The sequence below is a fragment of the Chondrus crispus genome, genomic scaffold (assembly GCF_000350225.1).
Source record: "Chondrus crispus Stackhouse genomic scaffold, scaffold_121, whole genome shotgun sequence".
In the NCBI taxonomy this organism is placed as follows: domain Eukaryota; phylum Rhodophyta; class Florideophyceae; order Gigartinales; family Gigartinaceae; genus Chondrus; species Chondrus crispus.
Window position 1 is genome coordinate 15,235 of NW_005178985.1, and position 18,358 is coordinate 33,592.

Here is an 18,358-nt window from a genome sequence, read left to right on the forward strand (position 1 = left end):
ATATAGTTACACGTCTGACAACTGTACAGTACCCTTCGAAGGGTACAGCAATGTGAAGTACTGCCAACCAGGCACTTAAGGTGTTGTGCAGTGTGTCACGTGTTTGCCGAATGTGTGCTGCGTTCTATGAATGCTAGATTGCTGCGACTGCGCCTTGTTTCATCAGTAAGATGGAGGAGAACGCCGCAGCACCCCACGCCGTGACCTCTACCTGCAGAAATCACGCAGCTTCCAAAGCTCAAGGACGCACCGTAGCACTCTGGAATGCACGCCTTCACTCTTCTCTCTGAGTGAGTGAAGCGCCTTCTATCTCTACATAGTTTGTTTTGGTGTCGACGGCGTTTCTCAAGATGTGGAACCTGGAAGACCACCGCGCAGTCGTTCCTCCCGTGGAACTGCAGCATGTGCGCGACGTCGTGTATGCATGCCGCGAATATGCAGCAGCCTCACCTAGTGCTGTAGGATTTGGCCTATATGCATATCATGCTCATGACGAACAAAACCTAACTCCTCTCAACATCATGTATGTATCACCTGCTGTGGCGAGAGACCGGGCCAAGTTTCTCAAGAATGGAGGCGGCGTGATTTCGGGCTGGTATGTGGTCGTACAGCCCCCCATGCCGTTCTTGGTTAAGATAACTATGGTAAACGGTCGAAGACCGGAAATACCGCAAAAGGACAGTTTTCTAGCTTTTCTGCATGTGGATGAACATAATGCGAATTACCATTACCGCCTTCACTACACTTTCAGCCGATTCACGGAAACTACAGCTAAAATGATACTAAAAAAACGAGAAGAGGTCGAGCCGGGGGTGTTTAATTTTTGCGGCCAACGGTTTTCATTCGACAGGGCGCCTACAACCGAGCAAGACGATGGAAAAGGGGCGCACTCCTTTGCAGGGTCGATACGGCTTCAAGTCCAGGTTGGAAAAATCAAGGCGCTCCCAGTGTCTAGCTCCTTTCTAAACTGGAGAGCAACCAAAGAAAAGGAAGATAGAAAGGTTCACGCAAAGACCGCCGCAAAGGAAGGCAAAAGCGTTTCCGTGTCTGCGAGTGGCCCGACAGAGACGAAGATTTGTCACAGAGACGAGATGCCAAAGGACTACGTAGGCGATCGAGAAGACTTGCCGGAAGCGACAATAGTGTTGCATGTTCGGGAACGGAATTGGATGTGGTCTCGGTCGTTGGTTGATGATGACGGCGAACCGATGACGTTTGCAAAGTATGATGAGTTCATCAAATCGGATGAGGCGGAGAAAAAGAGCCAGAAGAGACGGGCAGATTCGGTCATTTTGGTGAGTGAAACTAAAAAAAAAACGAAACGCAGCTGCGCCCGTGCAAACGATACTACTGAAACCATAGACTTGACATGATGCGGAGATTTGCTTATTATAAAAAGAAGACTGTCTTTACATGTACGAGGTGTGCTACAGTATGAACCACTTCGCAGTCTAGCTAAGGGTTTGACATTTTGACAGGTACCTTAGGTACCGAAGGTACCCTTCGAAGGGTACCCTTCGAAGAAGGACGAAGAAGGACGAAGAAAAGTTCAAGTCGTCGATTTGTCGCGTTCCGCACAAAGCGTGCAGCCCAGAAAATGCCTAAAAATCCGAAATAGGAAAAAATTTATGTCTGTCTTTCTCTCTGCACCATTCTACTTCATGCAATGCCACTGGTGTACAAGTACTACACGGCCTTTTGGGACGAGAGCGCCACCTCCTCCCCACCTCCACCTCTCTGCTCCAACCCCACTCCACCGCCACCCTGCCTTATCAACTTCGCCTGTGTTCTTTCTTAAACATCTTCTCCTAAGATCGCTTTTATAACTCTGGCCTTGCCTGTCAGCACCTCGTTTTCTGGTTCCCCGACCGCCTTGCTGGCACGGCAGCACGTTGGGCGCATGTTGCCCGAGAAACTTAAGCGCCCAGCTCCAGCCTCGTCAATCGTCTACCCCCAGTCTCACCAACCTGCAACAGTTCAGGTCGCCGGCGTGCCGCCGTAGACCGTGGCTAAGAGCGTGGCACCAACATGTGGAATGCCGTGGACCAACGGGCGGTGGTTCCCCCCCCGCAAATGGTGACTAGCCGTGACGTGTTGCAGCCGTCCGGCCTTGACTCGTCGCTTTCGCCATACCCACTCGGGCTAGGCATCTACAAGCCAAAGAAGGGATTGGAAGGTCGGGAACCAGTGCCGCTGTACTATGTGTCGCCCGTGGTGGCGGCGGACCGTTCACCGTCGGCCAACATGGCCAACGCAGCCGGCGTGCAGGCCGGGTGGTACGCGGTTATTGAGCCGGGCGCGTTCGAGGTGCGCATTACGCGTGTCAGCGAGAAGTACCCGTGCACGTGGCCCGAGAACCTACTGACGACGCATTTGTTCATCGACGGGGTGTGCACAAACGATTCACGCATATTTCACGAGTCGCGGCAGGTGTTCGGAGAGAGCGTGATGCTGGGGTTTGTGGAGCGGATGTCGTTTGCGGCAAACGGGGCGGTGGAGAAGGACGTGCGAAGGTTTGAGTTTGGACGGGCGCGGACGATGATGCAGGCGAACGAGGGGATCGGGGACGGGAATGAGGAGGCGGCGACAATATGCTTGGAGGCCATGGTGGGGGTGGGGGTATACACAGAGGATATTCCGACGGCGACGAATGAGTATGGGTATGAGGGGAGGTCGGGGGTGAGCGAGAAAGAGATGACGAAGGAAGGGAAGAGCTTGGCGATCAAAGTGGACGGTGATAAGATTCCGGAGAAGCGGAGCGCGTGCAAGTATCGAGCAGTGCGGGAGAGGCCGTGCCCGGAGGCGAGCGTGAGCGTTTTTGTGCGGGAGAGGAGCTGGATGAGGGCGAGAAGGTTGGTGGATGATGAGGGAAAAGGATGCACGTATGAGGGGTATTTGGAGCTGGTGAAGAAGGATATGGGGTCTTTGGGGGGTGGACGGGGAGGGGGAGAGGCACGAAGGCCGAGGAGGCCAAAGAGACGCAAGGTGGGTGTACCAGTTGTGATTGAGATTAGTGACAGTGGAGGCGACTCCTCATCGGATGTGCCCGTGATTGACTTGGAGTCGAACGTTATCGATCTAACGTGAGTCTCGGAGCGAGCTTGTACAGTTGACTGAGGCAGAGATGTAGATTACGGCAAGGTAGGTTTGTACGTTTGTACGTTCGTAATGTCGCTGTACGTGGAGAGCGTCTATAGAGCAAGAAGGGTTTGACGGAGTTGGCGCCATTTTGCAAAGGCGCGCCTCAGGCGCCATTCTGCGTGCGCCAGCAGTGCATCCGCTGAGTGCCACCTCATCCCGCGGCTTCCTGCCACCTTCCCCTTTGTATGCCTGCCCCCTTCGCCTCCCCCCCGTCCCCACCCCCCCGCCACCAGCCACCCGCGCCCCCGTCAATGGATCCCTGGGATCAACACTCCCCCCGCGCCTGCGCACCCCCGCCCGCCCTACTCGCGCACCACAGCGTGTGCCCGGCCACGGCCTCTCTGGCGTTGTCGTCCCCCCTGCCGCTAGCGCTGGGCTTGTATCTGTCGCGGGGCGGCACGGACGTCGCGCGCCCGCTGCCGCTTTTCTACGTGCCGCCCTCTGCCGCCTGCGCCCTGGGCATCCCCCCCGGGTGGTACGCTGCCGCGCCGCCGCGCGGCAGCCTCTCCGTGCGCGTCACACGCGTGCGTGAGCACATCCCGGGCTGCAACCACATGGTCGCGCGCGTCGCCGTGGACGGTACCGACGCCAACTGCCCCGAAGCCTTCCACGGCGATGCCGCGGTGGGCGAGGAGCGCGTCGTGCACGGGTTTGTCGAGAGTTTTGCCGCGGAGGACGGGCGCATGGACCGCGTGGTGCGGCGCTTCGAGCTTGGCGAGACGGTGGTGGGGGAGGGCCAGGGCCAGGGGGATGTGGGGTGCGTCCGGTTGGAGGTTAGCGCCGGGATAGCAGTGCGCGTGGAAAGGGGGAACTTGGAGGGCGGGTATGTGTACGGGAAAGGAGGGAACGAGGTGAAGGAAAAGGCGAGGGAGAAGGAGGGGAAGAGTGTGTCCGTGGGGCGGGGGGAGAGCCTGCTTATTGAAGGGTGGACGACGGAGTGGGAAATGAACTGGGGGACGGTTATCGGGTGTGTGTGTGTGAGATTGAGAGAGGGGCGGTGGCTGAAGGGGAGGGGAGTGCTGGATATGGACGGGGTGCCGTACAGTGGGTATGTGGGGGGGAGGGGTGGGGATGAGGCGGACCGGTGGCGAAAGTGGGTTTTGGCGGGAGCCGGGAGGTGGGAGAGGGCAGGGACGGCAAGCCTAGGGTGGACAGCGAAGAAGGAGGACAAGGAGGAAGCGAGGAAATCCGTGGTTAAGAAGTGCACGGCTATCGTGCACCTGGATCCAGAGGTGATCGACTTGACATGACGCGGATCGCCTGGGCTGGTTGAACAACGACTGCTGGCGGCGCCATTGCACAGGGGCGAAGATTGTTCGCACGGAAGGCGGCCTCGAAAAAACTGCAGCGGAGGTGAGTGGGTGTTCTCGCTAGATATGGTTGTTGAAAAAGCGATTGAGCTCTTGGTGGACCTGAGATCAAAAGTGTAAAAATCGAATAGACGTGCTCCCGCCCTCCTCTCCCACACGGTCGCCCGCTTTCCACATTCCAGTCCGCAGCCATGTCGCTTCCCGCTGTCTCCCTGGCCTTCATTTCTACGCCCTGCCCGGCTCTGCGCGTCGCTGCCCCTCCGCGTCTCACGCCGCGGCGCCCGCCTCGCAGAAGAACGCCGAGCCTTTCGCTTGATGCCGACGAGCAAGCCGCGAGCACGCCCTTCCCCCCCGCCGCTCCCGCCGACGAGAGTCCCAAGCCTCCCTCACCGCCCGAGTTGGAAACCCCCGCCCCGCGCTCCTGGTTTTCGCGCGTGCTCAACGATGACCAATTCGATGACCTGCGCACATTCACTATGGCTTTCGCTGTCGCCCTCCTAGTCCGCGGCTTCGTAGTCGAGCCGCGTTATATTCCCAGCCTCTCCATGTTTCCCACTTTTGATATCGGCGATCAGTTCCTCGTCGACAAGGTGTCAAAGTATGTGCGTTCGGCAGAGACGGGCGATGTCGTCGTCTTCGAGCCGCCACAGGCTCTAAAGGAACGCGGGTATAGGAAGAAGGACGCGTTTATTAAGCGCATCGTTGCCCGGGGGGGCGACATCGTGCGCATCACAGGGGGCGAAGTCTATGTTAATGACCTGCGGAGGGAGGAACCGTTTATTAAGGAACATCCCAATTATGAATGGGGGCCGGGCGAGGTGCCCGCAGGTTTTGTTATGGTGCTTGGCGACAACAGGAACAATAGCTACGACTCGCACATTTGGGGTTTTTTGCCGGAGGAGAACATCATCGGGAAGGCCATGGTTCGCTACTGGCCTCCGGCCAGGGTCGGCACTTCTTTTTATGACTAGCCCCGCGTGTGCGTCGGCATTACCCGAGGGGACCGTCGTCAGCTTGTATCGCGGCGACGGCGCATCTTCATCCGATAAACAGTGTGCCTTCCGTCTAGCGCGCCCCAACTCTCCCGCGCCTTCATCACGTGCGCCCGCGCCCGCGTTGTCGAAACCGGTTTCGCGTCAGCAGCGCCAGCGCCGCGCTGAGACAAAACCACGTCGTCGCGTACGTCACGTGTGTCGATGGCGGTGTGCGAAACTCGAGAAGGTCGTTGTAGCTTCTCGGGTGCGGCCATCCGCCGCGGGGCAACGGTTCCAACAGCTCGACCACGACGGCGCGGGTATCGCCGTCGCAGAGCTCGTGCGCGTGCAGAATCGCGTCGGGGTCAATGTAGTACCACTCGCCTTTGGCGGGTTGGTTGTCAGGCGTAAATCGGTTCTTCTCGTCGCAGCCGCGCACCACCGCCGTGAATGTTTTGAGCGAGCTCTTACCCGTGGCGCCGTCCTCGTAGTCACACGTGGGGGTCGAGGAGTCTACTCTAGTGAGAAATGGATGTGGCGACACCACGGCGTGCCGCCTTTTTGGCGCCTGCGCCAGGCGTTGGGGTACCCAACCGCGGTTAACAAGGATTACCTTACCGTCCTCCATTTCCATCGGCGTTATGATTTGTAACCCCGACGATCCGCCCCATTGCAGCACGGGGGATGGGAGATCCTTCGGGGCGCTCCGCGGCCCGACGGTGATCTCGGCGTCGTGCAGAAACCTACCCGACACTTGCACGCGGCGATGATCCAAGTCAGATGACGCCGTGAAGAGGTCGGCCGCAGCCAGCGGGGGCGCCGAGAGATGGTTTTCGCGTTCCTTGATGAGGCGGATTTTGCGATTCAGACGGCGAACCTGCCACACGCCCAGGGAGAAGGTCACGGCGATGGGGACTCCGAAAAAGAGAGCGGCTTGAGGCGAGAAGCCAGTCTGGTGAGCTCTTTGCTTACCACCAGTGGCCTGTGGTGTCTCCCTGCTAGGGGATCGTTTGGGCGTGGGGTTACTGGTGGTCAGGCAGCGACGTAGATTGCATGCCACGGCCTTGGACCGCAAGGAGGCCCACATTGTTAAGGGAATGGCTCGTTGATGACGGTGACGAGCGGATCACCAGATGTTGCTGCTTGGGATGCTCTGGTGTTGTCCCTTTCGCCACCGCCAGCCAAAAATTTGCGCCGCTGCAAATTTTATCATCTTGACCCCAAGTTTGCGAAGAAGAAACGACACAATTGAGGTTGCAACAATTTTTCCGTTAGCTTTCCCTTGCGGCACAAGCTCGCTCGTGCCCAAGCATTCCAGCCTCCATGCTGCATCCTCAGTCATACAAGTCCCTATGGTCCTCGACAAAAATCTCCGGCCCCGTCTTGCTCGTCAAATCTGTCTCAGTTCTCATAGACTGCCCCACATCCGCCCATGCCCGCAGTTGCCGTTCATTGCTTTCCTCTAATTCATCTGCAATACTTTGCAATTCTCTGAGATGCTCGCCGTCGATTCCATATGTTTCGAATAGTGCGCATAGTCGAACATTTGCGGAACCTGTGGAGCCGCCGGATTTGCGATCTGCGCGCCGAGTAACGCCGTGCGGTATGTCTATGAACTTATAGTCCGCGCGCCGGTGGAGAGTGCGCAGCTGCTCGGGGATACCGTCGGGGTTGGAAATACATATTGGCTCTTTCTGGAAGAGAATGCCTGTGTAGCGGACGTAGGGCCATTGAAGCGTTTCTTTGACTTGTTGCAGGAACGAACGGCCTAGTACGCAAAAATGTAATGACACAAATAAGGTGTTAGTAAGATGAATGAAAAGCCTCTGATCCTTGACTAGAATTCTCTGACTACCGCGAGTGTAGTATTGCACGGGACAGGCACAAAATAGTAAACGTAAACGCACTCTGTATCAATCGTCGCACTTCTGAGACAAACGTAGGAGGGAGGCTGTCTAAATTGTGGGTCTCCTTTGACGGAGGAGTCCCTGGTCTGCGGCGGCCCCCTGACCCTCCTGTTATGAGCGCGCACCGCGTGCTGCAGCGTCGCAAACTTCCTGGACACCCCCTCCGCAGAGGCAGGATGGGTGTCAAAAATGCGCCCGTGCGCGTCATAGTGCTTTGGGGCAGCAGAGTGTTAGTCTTGCGGCCACGACGAGGAGACGAAATACGAAGTGATCTGGTCGACCGGGAGGTGTGCACGCCAATGTGGATTTAAATGCCATGGAAACGGAGCAAAATTTGCCGATTTGAGTATTCGCTGCCGAAAAGTTGCCTTGCTAGCCATTCACAGTCGCACAAGGCCGGCGACAACTTCTCCTTCGCTGCTCGTAGCCCCTCACGGTTTCGCCCAGCCGCATTCGTTTACGACTCATTCTGCCGCAAAAAGCATCTGCGCTAGACATTAACTGTAGCCGTACGCGAGAATCTCAAGATGAATCGCGGAGGATTGGGACCTAGTTCCGTTCGCAATGCGAAAGCCAGGCGTGAGCACGCAGCGATGCAAGGGCAAGCTCTATCTGCGGACCGTAGCCCTCTGATGGCTCAATGAACTCGCCTTCGGCTACTAACGCAATTTGCTGTTAAGCACAAGAAGGAAATTCAAAGTGATCCTGCTTTTCGCGCAAAGTTCCATGCCATGTGTGCCACTATAGGGGTCGACCCGCTCACTTCGAAAAAGGGCGTCTGGTCGGACTTGTTGGGCGTTGGCGATTTCTACTATGAGTTGGCCGTGCGAATTATCGAGATTTGCGTCGCCACAAGACCGATTAACGGAGGGATTATGTCGCTCAGGGAGTTGCTGCCAGTGCTTCAGACGAAGCGCATAACATACACTGAGAAGATTTCAAGGTGCGCTGTTTCATGCCCCAATCGCTGGCTTGCACATTCATTGAAGACTCATTCACTAACACAACTAAATCTCGACTATGACGTGCGATTCTACATGCAGTGATGACGTCGAGCGAGCCGTGGCCAAGCTTGATGTCCTAGGTAGCGGGTTTAAAATCATGGATGTCGGCAACAACCGTCTAGTTCGATCTGTTCCTGTCGAGCTCAACCCGGATCATACCAAGGCGCTTACTGCATGTGGTACCAAGGGCTACACAAATGCCTCAGAGTTGCAGCGCCTTACTAATTGGGATGCATACCGCACGCGCACTACGTTGCAGTTTCTTTTGCAAAACGAGATTGCCTGGCTCGATGCTCAGTCGTCGGAACCCACGTATTGGATTCTTGGCCTAGTAGCGGGTGCTTCATCGCAGACATGAGCTTCTAGCTGTCCGGACGACAGCTGTGTATCTGAAAACAACCCAACTCATTTATTGATATCAGGTTTGCTAACTATTTTCACGGCAGTGTATAGGGTCACCCGCCTCAGTTGTATATTATTCTTAGGGTCCACCACAGACCGCGAGTGGCGAAATTCATTGTCTTTCTTCGACCTTAATCGCCACACTAAACGTCGTCCTCAAGCTCTTCGCCCAAAGCGGCTAGTTCTTCTTCCGTAAGCTCCTCGTATCTCTTCTTGATAACCTCGTCCTCATACTCGCGAAGCTGTTGAGCGTACGTCATGCCCTTCGTCCCTACGCGGAACAGGTAGGTGGAAACCCAGGCGAGGAGCGCAAAAACTGAAAAGAAACCAGTCGTGAGCTGCCCGGCCAGCAAGTCCGGCGCGCCGAGAAGCTGTATAATGCTCTTTATTGCGTACGCAATCGCAACTGCCGCAAAGCCAAACTTGATGACATCTCCATTTGTCTTGAGCTTCATCCCGAACATGCTAGACGTGGCTCTGCCATCATTTCGGTCAATCTGTTCTCGTCGCGGCGGGCCATCATCGGAAGCCATTCTGATTCCTCTCGCACGGCGCAAAGTTCCGCGTCGCGCTGGTGTTTGCGCTATGGCTAGTCTCCACTGCGTCCCACATGGGCATGAGACTGTGAAGGAAGAGGTTGTTGAAGCGGGACGGACCATTCCAGCCGCAGCAAAACAAATTGTCCTTTCCATTTCGATGAGCGGTAGTAAAGCTCGCTTTCGGGGGCTGCTTCGTTCTTGCAGAATGGCAGGCCTCGTCTGTTCGCTCCGGTCAGACACTTAGTGGCGGCGTGGTTTGCACCGAACGGCAGGCCTTCGTGGAAGAATTGCTCAGGTGAGGTGAGAGGAAAATCTCCGAAACCGTCTTCCGATTAAAATCTGGATGCGAAATTTTTGCGGGGATCGAGATGACAACATGTTTGCGTATGGTAGGCTTTGTACAGGCAGTGTCGAGCTGGGTTCTAGACAGCTATTAGTATCATTGTGAGGCTCTGCAAAGATCAGGTGACCCGCTTTGTTTTGTTCAAATGGACGATTTAAGGGTACTAGCCTTTTCTGCTCCGCTGCATCGCTTGCCAAGGCATGGCAGCGCAATTCGGTCAAGCTTCATGGAGAAGCGATGCAAATCAAAAGCGAAAAAGAAACCGTCTGTACAATGGACGGCCGGAGCAGATAAACGAGCCTTTTGGGTGATGCCCAAATCAAAACAAGCTCTGACGACTGCACTCGAAGGGAATATAAACGACTTTTTATTCACGGAGACTTCTGATATGGAGCGGTGGTCACCGCTAGGATGCTTTAATTCAACTTGCGTTGACGGCCAAGGCAGTTTTCCCGGTGGCAGACTGGCCGTCATTTCCTCCGCGGACGATGTCGAACAGTTGATGGCTATCGCTGGGACCAACGACGTGATCATCATGGACTCCATTGATTGGAAAGCCATTCCCGCGGAGAACCTGATTGCCGCCTTTCAAAACACGCCGACCAAACTATATGCGCTAGTGGATACCGTTGAAGATGCCAAGGCAATGTTCGACATGCTGGAGATAGGTGTCGACGGGTGCGTCCTGCGATCTCACAATGAACAGGAAGTGTTGGCATTCGCAGCCCTGAAACGGCAGTTGGTGGACAATGCAGGAATGCCCATGCAAGGAATGTCGCACGCTAGAATCCGGTCAATCCGTCCAATAGGGGTGGGAGAGCGTGTTTGCATAGACACCTGTTCTATGCTGCAGGAGGATGAGGGCCTGATGGTGGGCTCTTCCTCGCAGGCAATGTTTTTGGTCTTGTCCGAAGCTGCCAAAGTTTCCTACGTCCCGAGCAGACCGTTTCGAGTCAACGCTGGTCCAGTGCACTCGTACTGCCTCGTTCCCGGTGGTAAAACGAAATATCTAGCGGAATTGAAAGCCGGGAACGAAGTGCTGGTAGTCGGTGATGGCGGGAAAACATGTCGCACGGCTATCGTCGGGCGTGCTAAAATAGAGAAGAGACCGCTTCTCCTGATTGAAGCGGAGACGGAAGAAACGGACACTCAAGAATGTACAGTGTTCGTTCAAAACGCCGAGACAGTGCGTCTCGCGGCGGTCGGTTCGGACGACGAGGTATGCATGAAAAGTGTAACAACGCTGAGCGCAGGCGACCGACTAGTCTTGAAGACGGATCGCAAAGCGCGGCATATAGGCATCGCTATAGAAGAAAATTTGGTGGAAAAGTAAGGCATGGCCTTTTCCCTCCGCGCCAAACGGTACGCTTAAATGAAAACAACTCGATAAATAATTGAGACAGGCAGGGCCGACACAGAACAGTTTGTTCCAGAAGATGGTGAAACATGCAAGTGACCGACTACAAGCGGGCGCCCCTCTTTCCTCGTCAGACCTTTGCAGTCTCTGGGATGTCCCAGGCTTTTGCGGCATCTTCCGCGTCCCAGTCGTCATTCTCCCAGTCATCATTCCATCCTTCGGCCTCAGGGCTGTCATCGCCTTCTGCGACAGGGCCTCCCTCCCGCAGTGAAGCATTCTGTTCACTGACAGGCTGGTACGTGTGCCCCCCGGGTAGCAATCCACACATGGCGGTCTGTTTCGCAACGACACAAACAAGCAACAAGGCGACGGCGCCGATAATGATCTTTGCGACGAGCGGGGTGATAAAGGAAGGGAAGGGGTTGGGGATGTTGGAAAACGGGTTGTTGCTCTCCTTCGGCGGTGGGTCGGCGGGGTGATCAGTGGAGTCTGACGAAGAGTCGGTGGGGGTAGTGTGGTCGGGTGGATCCGCAGCTGGGGGTTGCTCCTTGCGTGGCGGCTGGTGCGTGGGCGGGTCAGGATCAGTGTCAGAGTTGGAAGTGGGGTCGTCTTCCGGCGGGACCTCGAAGTGGGGCTCTGTGCCTTCGTTTGTATCAGCCGGGGGTTTCGGATTCGGAGGGTCTGGATCTCTCTCGTGGGGTGTTTCTTCTTCTGCCGGGGGCGCGGGGGCGGGTGGTTGGTGCGGCGGGGGATGCGCAGGACTGTCGTTGGCGGTGGCGGCGGTCTGGGCGTTGTCTGAGGGATGCGGGTTGGGCGTGGTGAGCGGGGCGGCGGCCGCGAGTGAGATGAAGGTGACGGAGAAGAGGAGAAGTAGGGCGCGGGGTTTCATTTTCGGTGAGGGTCGTTGAGTGCGGAGGGTGAAAGGGAGGGCGGTGTGCCAGGGCTTGGTCGAGGTCGGTACGGGCGAGGAAGGGGGGCAGCGATGGCGGAGGGGTGTCGATGTGCACGTGTTTACGTGTAAACGTGGCATAGTATGAGAGAAGGCATGCAAGCTCTGTTGTAATGCGGGCGTAGGGAAGCTGCGTAATTTAGGGTGTCGCTGCACACTACGGTGTTGGGTACACGTGTCCGCGATATACGCTCTCTCTGGTGCTTATTAATAATAATTATTAATTCTTAAATTATTTAAAAATTATTTAAAAATTACCAAATAGACCTTTTTCTAAAAATCTGTGTATTGCCGCCCAATAAAAGAAAATTCGGGGTTTCTCTGATCCAGTAGATTCTGGATCTCCTCCCATTTGGTTAACAAACGCAGAACATCCATCCCCACCAGTCTGACCTCATTTGGGCAAGGGGAAGTAGTTTTTAAGTTAATTTAAAAAAGATGTTACCAAATTATACTTTTCTGGACGGGTAGTGACTGTGCATGGTTGCGCGCAATTTGCCGTTGGGTAATTTGGATTACAGTAAGTGATCGCGATTAGTACGGCGCGTCTCGTCTGCAGCACTGCAATTGATTCTCCCGTGGGAGCCTCGATGGTTGACGGGCTTCCGGGGGAATCTGTCAGAGTAACTGACTAGACGAGTAATCACTTTAATTAGCTTACCATTATCAATTCAGGTTAAACTATGTAGGCTACATTTATCTATCAACAATAGAGTCCCTTATGGACGTGCCACCTACAATTCTACCTGTACAGGGTGTAACCTTTTAGAGACATTTCATGGGTAGCGCAACCTCCCTTTTATGGTAGTGCGCCTACTGTTATTGTAGAGTCAATAGGACTATAAAGCCAGGTCGAAGACGCTACTCGTTTTCGACCTCAGCACATTGAACCAACCCGAATTACAAGACAACCTTGTCCCCTCCCGGTGTGCTCCCGCAGTTACAAGGCAATGGCCTGCTGCGTCCCCTTTTGCCCTGGTAGCGCTAATTACCCCCCTTTTAGCTACACCCTCAAAGCCCTCTCCGGACCGCCGCGCCCGGTCGATCTCCCGACACTGATCAGTTTAAGGGACCACCGCCTCATTTGGTTCTGCCCCGCTCCGCTGATAAGACCGGCCTTATTTCGCCGTCGATTCCAGCTGTTTTCGCATCGTTAATAAGGCCGCCTTATCAACTCCGCCGAATTGGAAATCAATTTTTTTCAAGAATCTACTTTGTCGTTAACGTTTACTGTACATACTACTGTATAGTTTTACAGTGAACGTTATACATTTGGGCTACAGTACTACGTACTGTACGCCTGGCGCAACAGCGCAGTAGTTTATGGCACGTTTAAAGCGCCCTATCAATCACCCCGACGTTATACGAGAACGCCGCATCGCCGCCGCCGCCGCTCGCATTAAGGCAACCGTAACCGCGCCGCCGTTTCGCTCGCCGCCTTCTACCCTCCCCGCCACCACATTACCGCCGCCGAATCGCTCGCCGCCAAGTACACCCTTAGCCGCAATACAACTACAACACGTGGCCACCACTCTTCCCCGCCGTTCAGTCACCCCGCCGATCTCCCCCAGCGGAACCACCGCATCACATTCTACATTGTTCAAGGCGCCTCGTCTGGTGGACATCGAGGGTACCGAAGCCTCGGACAAGGACACCTTCGCGCTCGTAGACCCTGGAATCGACCTCGACACCGGTCGTGCGTTACATATATATCGCGTCGCAACGCAGCGCGCTAATCGACGAGCTAATCCTCCGCGAAGTCGGCCCCTCGTCTACCGCTGCGAACAGTGCGCGCGAAGCTTTCTTAGCTACCGCCAGCGCCGCTCTCACGAGGCAGGTCTGCCTCACCGGCGTGCAGTAGCCGTCGCAGAGTACCCTACCCGCAAACTCACCTGCCACGTGTGCGACCGCCGATTTGCGAACGGGCACGACGCTGACGCTCATTACGGTGGCACTATTCACCATCGTGCCATACGTAAATTGCGCACTACTCGCAAATAATTAGAGTTTAAATTTTTTTGACTCACGTGAAATTGTTTCAACTTCTTTACTTCAAAGTTTTTGAAAAGGACACTCGTTACTAAAGCAAATTTTTTGGCGCACCACGGACCCACGTGTGCCTGCCCGCCACGCACACACGTGCTGTCAGCGTGCACGCAACCACGTGTAACTGCGCGCACACGCAAACACGTGTTACTGCGCGCATACGCAACTGTGGGAGAACGGGTACCGACCGGTGTCGGTAAATGTAACGACCCGGAGGGAGATCCCGTAGGGGTGATCAGACGATACTGGAAAGGCAGGGGATAATTCTGCTTGTACAAGGGGTGCGCGTACCGCCACGGGTGACAGGTGGCGGCGGAATGGCCACGTGTACCGCCGTACGTATAACGTCCTGGTCGGGTACAGTAGACTAGTAGGTCCTAGTGTAGGGGCGTAGGAATTAGTGTAATGGGAGTGTCAGCCGGGGGAGTCCCAGCTAGCACACGTGGTGCGCGCTCTGTCTGCCAGTACAGGTGGCAGGAGTACCGCCACGTGTGCCGCTGTACAGGTCACTCCCCGGTGGAGTACAGTAGAGGTACTCCACTGTAGTGATCCAAAGTAGAAGTGGATCACTACTGTACTGCCCGGCCGCCGGAGGTCGACGTACTTAGGGGCGGGGGCAGTACGCTACCAGAGTAAAAGGGGGTAGCGACCCCCTGGGCGAGAACTGAGGAGAAAGAGGCAGATCGTCCCGTACGGGTTATTCTTGAGGGCCGGAAGCACACGCTCCCCAGTTTGGTCGTTCTACGGCCTGGTGGAAGCGTATGCCTATTGAGCCCTATCCCCTCCGGGGCCGCAACTCCACTCGTCCGTTTACCGGAGTCATAACCGCCGCCCTCAAAGAGAGGTTGGTAGTGTTGTAATTTTACCGCTGCCGTGGACACCCCCTCCGTGACGGGGTAAAAATCGAACCGGAAGGATCCATATTATTACAACTGGTCTCCCGACCTAGAAATCTATTTCTAGGATTCTTTTATTGATCTCCGAATCGGACGACTGCGATTGGAAGGGATCGAGAATCACCGCCTCGTTTCAAGATGAGTGGACGAGAAGACGCGAGATCGCAGGGGGGCTTCCCCCGAGACGGAAGGGACGACGAGTCAGTAAATCGGTCCCAGCTGGGCGGACCAAGTCGCACGGACGGCTCGACAGAGAACGTGGGCTCCGATAGAAGCGCCGAGGCACGAGCGGCGCATGTGGAGCGCTTGGCCCGCGCAAGGACGCGATCGCAGACCAGAGCGGCATTACCACCGACGCCGGCGGAGGAGCCCCTCGAAGGCCGACAACGCGGAGAGAGCGAGCCGACCCCGGCCATAACTGGCGACGAACGTCCAAATAGGATGACGATCCACGGCGACGCCTTAGAGGCCCACCCGGACCTAGGGGACCTGACCCAGAGGGCGGCCCTAAACACGTGGTTGACGGCCGAGCTGGACAAGCGAATCCCGGCTGCCGTGGAGGCGCAATTGACAAGCACGCTCCGAAAGATCGTTGAGGATCACAGCCGGACCCTCGTCAGGAGCGCCGTGGACGACGTAGTCGGACGCGGCCCCTTTTGGGACACGATCACGTCAACCGTGGGGGACGTTACCCGGGCAGAGGTGCGCGCTCGAGCGCCGCCGGCAGAGCGACTGCCGTTGGCGGCAACGGACGTATTACCGCCGTCGCTGATGCTTGGGAACGCGCGGCCGCAATACCCTCATATGAGACGTGAGACCCCGTGGGATGGAGAAGAGCGCGATGGCCGACTTCAAACCCAAGAGATGGGACAGCCACCCGCGTTTCCGCTCGGGGCCGGTCGCGTAGTGCTGCCGACGCAGAAGTACCGGAGAAAGACCAAGGGCAAGGGATACGAGACCGACGGATCGGAAGCTAGTGATGTCACGAGGGACGAAACAGACTCCTCTGGGGACGATTTCGAAGTGGACGTGAGGCATGTGCGTCGGATTCGCCCCCTAAACGACCTCTTTAAAAAGGTCATGGATTACCGCCGGTATCGGCTGCACAACCGTTCGGGACGATACAACGCCAAAGTTGCCAGCACGGTTTCGAGGGCCGGGAAGCGGATGGCTCTTCAGATGAAGGGCGTAACCTTCAGTGGAGACGACCCGATTGCGGTGCTAAATTTCCTCTCCAGGTTTACGGCGGCGAGCAATCAGAACGGCGTGCATGAGGGAGCGGCTCTCTGGTGCTTCCAGTTCTTCATGACTGGCACGGCCTTGGCAAAGGTGCAGACCCGTATTGTGGGGGAGTCTGGTGTAGCCGACGCCCGTAGGGACGAAGTGTTGTCGTCCTATCCGGAGGTCGTCAATTACCTCCTCAGGACATACGCGACGAATGAAGTCATTGCAGAAGCCTACGCCGAGATAACGAACTTTATACAGAGTTCGGGGATGTCCGAGACGGAGTATGGCGACTGTCTCGAGAGAAAAGCCCTCCGCTGTCGAAATGTCTTCTCCGATAATCGGCTCAAGTCGCTCTTCGCAGAGGGCCTTCTCCCGGCAATTCGTACGCAGGTGCGTCACCACCTCACGACGCATCCCGGCATAGCTTTTACGGAGCTAACGCGGTACGCCGAGGGCATGGGGACGGCCTACCGGGGCGGAAAGAATTACCCGGCAACCGCAGGGAGCCGGGACCGCTCGGGCCACCGGACAGGACGCCAGCACCGTAGCCTGCTCCCCTCAGAAGAATCGTCCGAACCGGGTCCCCTCGAAGAAGTGGATGTTTTCTCGGAGCGCCCGCTCGCGAAGGCTGTCGAGACGGCCGCGTTCCCCTCGCCCCCAGGGACACGCACGACATACTTCACAGCCTCTCCGGGTTCGACGGCACCAGACGGTGGGAGCAGTATGTGTCCCAAGCCAAATACACCCCCTTGGGGAGGAGACGCCTGGCATTGGGAACCGCCTCAACAGGACGCGAGCAGCGGAACGCCCTGCTGCCTGTGCCTTCTGCGGGAGAGACCCTGCTGTCATGGGATGTCGCCGGACGTCCGAGCTCGGATTTTGGCCCAACGGGAGACAAACTTCCAACAGAGACGCACCCAGAGGAATTACAGCCCTGGGGGACGGGCTCGTAGCTCGCCAAGGGCGAATTCGTCACGGAGTTTCCGGACAACCCCGTTTCCGGGGGCCCGGCAGGGGACCCAGATTATTGAACCGGGCGCGTATTCCGGCGGCGCCCACGGAAGGAGACCGAGAAACGACAGGGAGGCAGCGTAGAGGCTTCTGTCTCCCTTAAACCGAGCCTCGTCCGGAGGGGAGCACCGTCGACCCGAAGGACACACCGGCACCGGCAGAAGGGAAAGCCTCGTGGTAATAATGTAGCAAGAGACCCGGTTTGCCTCCTGACAAAGGAGAACTATAAATTAGACCTGTCAGTCGGATGCCGACCGACGGTTATGTTTCCTATCAGGGGTGTCCTAGACACTGGAGCCGGCCCTCACATTATCCACGAGCGCGTCCTTCCCCCGAATTGGAGAGAGAACGCGGCGAGGAAACCGACCCCACGAATAACGGACGCTTCGAAGAATGCAATGGCTCTTAGCGGAGTGGTGGTGCTACACGTCCGAATTGGAAATATGACCACGAGGACGCATTTTTTAGTGGCGAGCAACCTAGGGGTGAGCGCCATTTTGGGGACGGAGTTTATCGATCGCCATGTGAGGGGCATCTTGCCAAAAGAGAGGCGAGTTTTCTTCCGCAATAGAGGAACTGTGACCCTGCTGGGGAGCGCCCCGGGGCCCGAAGGGAATCGGAAAACTATGGGGAACCTGCCGACACGGACGAGATCCAACAAGGTGCGGGTGGCTAAGCAGATTGTGCTGCCACCGATGTCACAAGCGCCGGTATTGGTAAACACCGAGGCAAGAGGCCTGGTGTTCCTCCAGTGTCACCGGAAAACGGTTAAGAAGAACCTCAGCCTGATGGCGAACGGGGTAATGGAGTCCACAGGGCTCCCGTTTTGGGTCTGCATGAGCAATTTCCGTGATCGGCCGGTACGGATTCCGAAGGGAGCTGTCATAGGGCTCGCATTACCGGCTCCCCAAGCGGTGCTGACGATAACATCCCAACAGGCTCAAGAGCTGGGCCTCGACCCCTTTGGTGGTCCACCCTCGCCGGGACGGGAAGAAGGAAAAGTTGGTGAGGAGCGAAGTAGTCAACCGGATCACTGGACGGAGCAGCTAGAGATAGGCGCCGAATACCAGACCCATAGGACTCGAATTGTGGACCTGTTACGGGAGTTCGAAGACATGTGGTCCGGGCGATTGGGGACCATAGCGAGCGCCAAGCATCGGATAGACCTCGAGGATGGCGCCCGGCCTGTTTATCAGCCCCCTTATGGGGCGGGGCATCAATCCAGAGCCGTCGAGAAGACCGAGATTGAGCA

At 56.4% G+C, this 18,358-nt stretch overlaps 10 protein-coding genes; 7 read left to right on the forward strand and 3 right to left on the reverse strand.

The window, feature by feature from the left end:
* The first annotated feature begins 350 nt into the window (after window positions 1-350).
* Window positions 351-1,373, forward strand: CHC_T00009051001 (hypothetical protein). Its single transcript, XM_005712879.1, has one exon. It carries the CDS (start codon window positions 351-353, stop codon window positions 1,371-1,373), a length of 1,023 nt encoding a protein of 340 aa, XP_005712936.1.
* A 255-nt stretch (window positions 1,374-1,628) lies between these two features.
* CHC_T00001987001 (hypothetical protein) lies at window positions 1,629-1,826 on the forward strand. Its single transcript, XM_005712880.1, has one exon. The coding sequence runs from the start codon at window positions 1,629-1,631 to the stop codon at window positions 1,824-1,826; it is 198 nt and encodes a 65-aa protein (XP_005712937.1).
* Window positions 1,827-2,541: 715 nt separating this feature from the next.
* Window positions 2,542-4,586, forward strand: CHC_T00010259001 (hypothetical protein). XM_005712881.1 is given in 3 exon segments: window positions 2,542-3,326; window positions 3,327-4,391; window positions 4,392-4,586. The coding sequence occupies 1 exon segment, from the start codon at window positions 3,327-3,329 to the stop codon at window positions 4,389-4,391; it is 1,065 nt and encodes a 354-aa protein (XP_005712938.1). The 5' UTR covers window positions 2,542-3,326; the 3' UTR covers window positions 4,392-4,586.
* A 56-nt stretch (window positions 4,587-4,642) lies between these two features.
* On the forward strand, window positions 4,643-5,516 carry CHC_T00001989001 (hypothetical protein). XM_005712882.1 is given in 2 exon segments: window positions 4,643-5,422; window positions 5,423-5,516. The coding sequence occupies 1 exon segment, from the start codon at window positions 4,643-4,645 to the stop codon at window positions 5,420-5,422; it is 780 nt and encodes a 259-aa protein (XP_005712939.1). The 3' UTR covers window positions 5,423-5,516.
* Window positions 5,517-5,546: 30 nt separating this feature from the next.
* Window positions 5,547-6,512, reverse strand: CHC_T00001990001 (hypothetical protein). The gene has a single exon (XM_005712883.1). It carries the CDS (start codon window positions 6,510-6,512, stop codon window positions 5,547-5,549), a length of 966 nt encoding a protein of 321 aa, XP_005712940.1.
* A 39-nt stretch (window positions 6,513-6,551) lies between these two features.
* CHC_T00001991001 (hypothetical protein) lies at window positions 6,552-6,767 on the reverse strand. The gene has a single exon (XM_005712884.1). The coding sequence runs from the start codon at window positions 6,765-6,767 to the stop codon at window positions 6,552-6,554; it is 216 nt and encodes a 71-aa protein (XP_005712941.1).
* Window positions 6,768-8,063: 1,296 nt separating this feature from the next.
* CHC_T00008843001 (vacuolar sorting protein SNF8) lies at window positions 8,064-8,694 on the forward strand. Its single transcript, XM_005712885.1, has 2 exons — window positions 8,064-8,275; window positions 8,376-8,694. The coding sequence occupies exons 1-2, from the start codon at window positions 8,064-8,066 to the stop codon at window positions 8,692-8,694; spliced, it is 531 nt and encodes a 176-aa protein (XP_005712942.1).
* A 187-nt stretch (window positions 8,695-8,881) lies between these two features.
* CHC_T00001992001 (hypothetical protein) lies at window positions 8,882-9,430 on the reverse strand. The gene has a single exon (XM_005712886.1). The coding sequence runs from the start codon at window positions 9,428-9,430 to the stop codon at window positions 8,882-8,884; it is 549 nt and encodes a 182-aa protein (XP_005712943.1).
* A 335-nt stretch (window positions 9,431-9,765) lies between these two features.
* Window positions 9,766-11,042, forward strand: CHC_T00001993001 (hypothetical protein). XM_005712887.1 is given in 2 exon segments: window positions 9,766-10,953; window positions 10,954-11,042. 1 exon segment carries the CDS (start codon window positions 9,766-9,768, stop codon window positions 10,951-10,953), a length of 1,188 nt encoding a protein of 395 aa, XP_005712944.1. The 3' UTR covers window positions 10,954-11,042.
* Window positions 11,043-11,066: 24 nt separating this feature from the next.
* On the forward strand, window positions 11,067-11,456 carry CHC_T00001994001 (hypothetical protein). The gene has a single exon (XM_005712888.1). The coding sequence runs from the start codon at window positions 11,067-11,069 to the stop codon at window positions 11,454-11,456; it is 390 nt and encodes a 129-aa protein (XP_005712945.1).
* The last annotated feature ends 6,902 nt before the right edge of the window (window positions 11,457-18,358 follow it).